At 41.7% G+C, this 3,489-nt stretch overlaps 1 protein-coding gene across 1 annotated transcript in view; it reads left to right on the top strand.

Annotated features, from left to right (window-relative positions):
* The window catches only part of CEP104 (centrosomal protein 104kDa), a 40,092-nt gene that overhangs the window by 19,628 nt on the left and 16,975 nt on the right, over window positions 1–3,489 (top strand). The window contains exons 11-12 of the mRNA XM_011956853.1: window positions 380–553; window positions 3,098–3,274. Of these exons, the coding sequence (XP_011812243.1) occupies window positions 380–553; window positions 3,098–3,274 (351 nt within the window). The remainder of the gene's footprint in view (window positions 1–379; window positions 554–3,097; window positions 3,275–3,489) is intronic.

Here is a 3,489-nt window from a genome sequence, read left to right as displayed (position 1 = left end):
TTGCACAGTTGGGCTTACCCATTGAATCAGGGCTGTTAGTTACTTGTGAAGGGAAGATTTGGGCTTACCCATTGAAGCAGGGCTGTTAGATACTCGGTGTGAAGGGAAGATTTGGGCTTACCCATTGAAGCAGGGCTGTTAGATACTCGGTATGAAGGGAAGATGGGGAGTGATTTATGACAGTGAAATAAGAGCATATGTCCTCTATATGCAAGGTACTGTGTTTAGAGAGCAGTTTTCAGTTTGCCATTTTCACCCTTTCAGATGAGACGTCATTTTCAATATAATGTTCATATGTATTACTGATAGTAAATTCCATGTTTCCTCTTGGTAGACTTCCACTGTAGTAATTCATCTGTGTTTATCCCTTTTCTCTTAGGTCTTTCAGGCTTCTTTGAAATTGTTGAAAATGATCATTACACAATATATTCCTAAACATAAACTGAGTAAACTTGAAACAGCTCACTGTGTGGAGAGGACCATTCCCATTTTGCTCACCAGAACTGGAGATTCTTCTGCCCGCCTCCGTGTGACAGCTGCAAATTTTATTCAGGTCTGAACTTCACCACGACTTTTGAAACCATAGATGATAAACATATTCGTGTAACTCTCTGGCTTTCTTAACACCTTACAAGATTCTGTCTCTACTCAGTTAACATTATTCTCAGGGATTCGCCATCACACTTTCCTTATGCTCTTAAAGGTCAGTTTTGTCTTAAACATAAACTTCAGTTAAAATCTACAGTTGGGTTTTTCCAATGTTTCTTTTATCCAATATATGCCATTAATTTTTTAAATAAATAAAAATGGAAAATGATATCAAAATAGAAAATTTGAGGGTAAAGAAATAAAAGATACAATTGTCTTAATCGAAATATTTTCATTCTTTCACCAAACATGCCTCCTCTAGGCTAGATATTATGGGAAATATTGAGATAGAGATAAATGTATGAGTTTGGGGGCACACAGTTATATACCATAATGTGAAAATATGTTTTGCTGTCTTTAAACTAGCTAATGAATTCATCTAGTCTAGGAGTTCTTAAGACTCTCCCTTTGGGCTTAAGAAAGCTTATGAATTAAGTTTTACACAAAATTTTATGATGTACAGATCTTAAAAAAGAATCCAGGCCAGGCTGGGCGAGGTGGCTCATGCCTGTAGTCCCAGCACTTTGGGAAGCTGAGGCAGGTGGATCACAAGGTCAGGAGATCGAGACTATCCTAGCCAACCTGGTGAAACCCCTTCTCTACTAAAAATACAAAAATTAGCCGGGTGTGGTGGCACATGCCTGTTGTCCCAGCTACTTGGGAGGCTGAGGCAGGAGAATTGCTCGAACCTGGAAGGCGGAGAAAAGAATCCAGGCCAGGCGGGGTGGCTCACGCCCATAATCCCATCACTTTGGGAGACCAAGGTGGGCAGATCAATTGGGCCCAGGAGTTTGAGACCAGCCTGGCCAACATAGTGAGACTCTGTCTTCGCAAAAAACACAAAAATTAGCCGGGTATGGTGATGCAGCCCTGTCGTCCCAGCTACTCGGAGGGCCAAGGTGAGAGGCTTGAGCCCAGGTGGTCGAGGCTGCAGTGAGCTGTGATCTCGCCACTGCACTGTAGCCTTGGTGACAGAGCAAGACTGTATCTCAAAAGAATCCAAAGGGGTCATTTCTCTAAAATATGAGTAACCACAGATCTAGTTTCATTTAATAAACCTACATTTTCAGAGTAAATAAGGAAAACAAATGCTAATAAAAAGTAAGAATAAATGCTGTCATGTTGATGTGCTACAATACACTCTGGTTAAGACAGCTAGAATTTGGGGGTGGGGAGGCTCATCCTTCAAAAGATATGTCGCAGATGAGCACACGTTATTGCTTCATTTAATTGTTTTTTTTTTTTTTTTTTTTTTTTTTGAGACAGAGTCTCGCTCCGTCGCCCGGGCTGGAGTGCGGTGGCGCAATCTCCACTCACTGCAAGCTCTGCCTCCCGGGTTCACGCCATTCCCCTGCCTCAGCCTCCCGTGTAGCTGGGACTACAGGCACCCGCCACCGCGCCCGGCTAATTTTTTTGTATTTTTAGTAGAGACGGGGTTTCACCGTGTTAGCCAGGATGGTCTCGATCTCCTGACCTCGTCATCCGCCCGTCTCGGCCTCCCAAAGTGCTGGGATTACAGGCTTGAGCCACCGCGCCCGGCCCATTTAATTGTTTTTAAGCCGCATTAATTTCTGAGCAGTTTGGTGGTGCTAAAATGTTCTATTTCAGATAACCTTAAGGCAATCTGTCGAGGGTTACAGTTGTTGTGCACCAGTGTGCCAGTTAGCAGACTAGATACACTCACAGCATCCGTTTGTCATTAAGGAGTTTACTGTCCAAACTGCCCTGGAGAATGCTCTTCTTCTCTTCACTTTTAGACTTATACAGAGTCACTCACAGGCCCAAATACAGAGTGAATTGGGCCAGCAAGATGAGAGATTATTTTAGATGATAGGACCTACAGACCTATTGGAAACAGGTTTATTTCTGATTGCAACTTAATGCTTCAACATGTTATTTTTTTCTCTGTATCTGGTTAATAAAGTGATAAATATCTTAATTACGTAAAGACTTGTTTGTTTAGAGACATTAAAATAAGTAATGGTACTTACATTTGTTTCCATCTTAATCCACTAGTAACCATATCACTGCAGAATCATACACTCTGGGCTGACATTTAATAAATACTAAAATAACAATGATTCTAGCAACAACTATAATTTCTTTTAGAATTTTAGAAATGAGAAAACCTCTTCCTTGAAGCTGAAGAGTACTGAGAACAGAAACCTTCAGGTTTTCAATTACGCTTCTGAAGAGCTTTCATTACACATAAAATTGTTTTACTCTTCATGGTTTTATTTCCTGTGACTCAGGTTTTCATTTCTAATCGTTGTTATGTTTTAAATAGAAATACAAGCTTACAGATCGGTGCCCTTATTGCTCTTTGTCACTATCATTCTGTATTTCTCTATTTTTCCCTTCAGTGTTTAGTTTAAGATCATGCTGCATTGTACTACACTGCCTCCAGCATTTTCCAGTAAAAATTAACAAATTACATTGGCTTTCTTAGGAAATGGCCTTGTTTAAAGAAGTTAAGTCTCTCCAGATTATTCCATCCTACCTGGTGCAGCCATTGAAAGCAAACTCTTCAGTTCACCTGGCAATGAGTCAGATGGGCCTCCTTGCCCGGCTGCTGAAAGACCTGGGCACTGGGAGCTCGGGCTTCACCGTTGACAACGTGATGAAGGTAAGCGGACCTCGCGTGTGACACACCACCTGGCCTGGCACTCACCACAGTGCCTGGAGCATGGCCAGGGTCTCACCAACGTTTGTTGAAGGAATGAGTGAGACTGATTTCAGAAAAATAGCCAGTGTTTCATCCAACACGTGGGGGCCCCCACATGCGTCCTGCTGTCTAATGGTACATGGTGTGTACAGATCTTTTTTTTTTTTTTTTTTTTT

Source organism: Colobus angolensis, unplaced genomic scaffold (assembly GCF_000951035.1).
Source record: "Colobus angolensis palliatus isolate OR3802 unplaced genomic scaffold, Cang.pa_1.0 Scaffold426, whole genome shotgun sequence".
Classification (NCBI taxonomy): Eukaryota; Metazoa; Chordata; class Mammalia; order Primates; family Cercopithecidae; genus Colobus; species Colobus angolensis.
The sequence above is the reverse complement of the archived record's forward strand: the minus strand, read 5'-3'. Positions and strand labels throughout refer to the sequence as shown.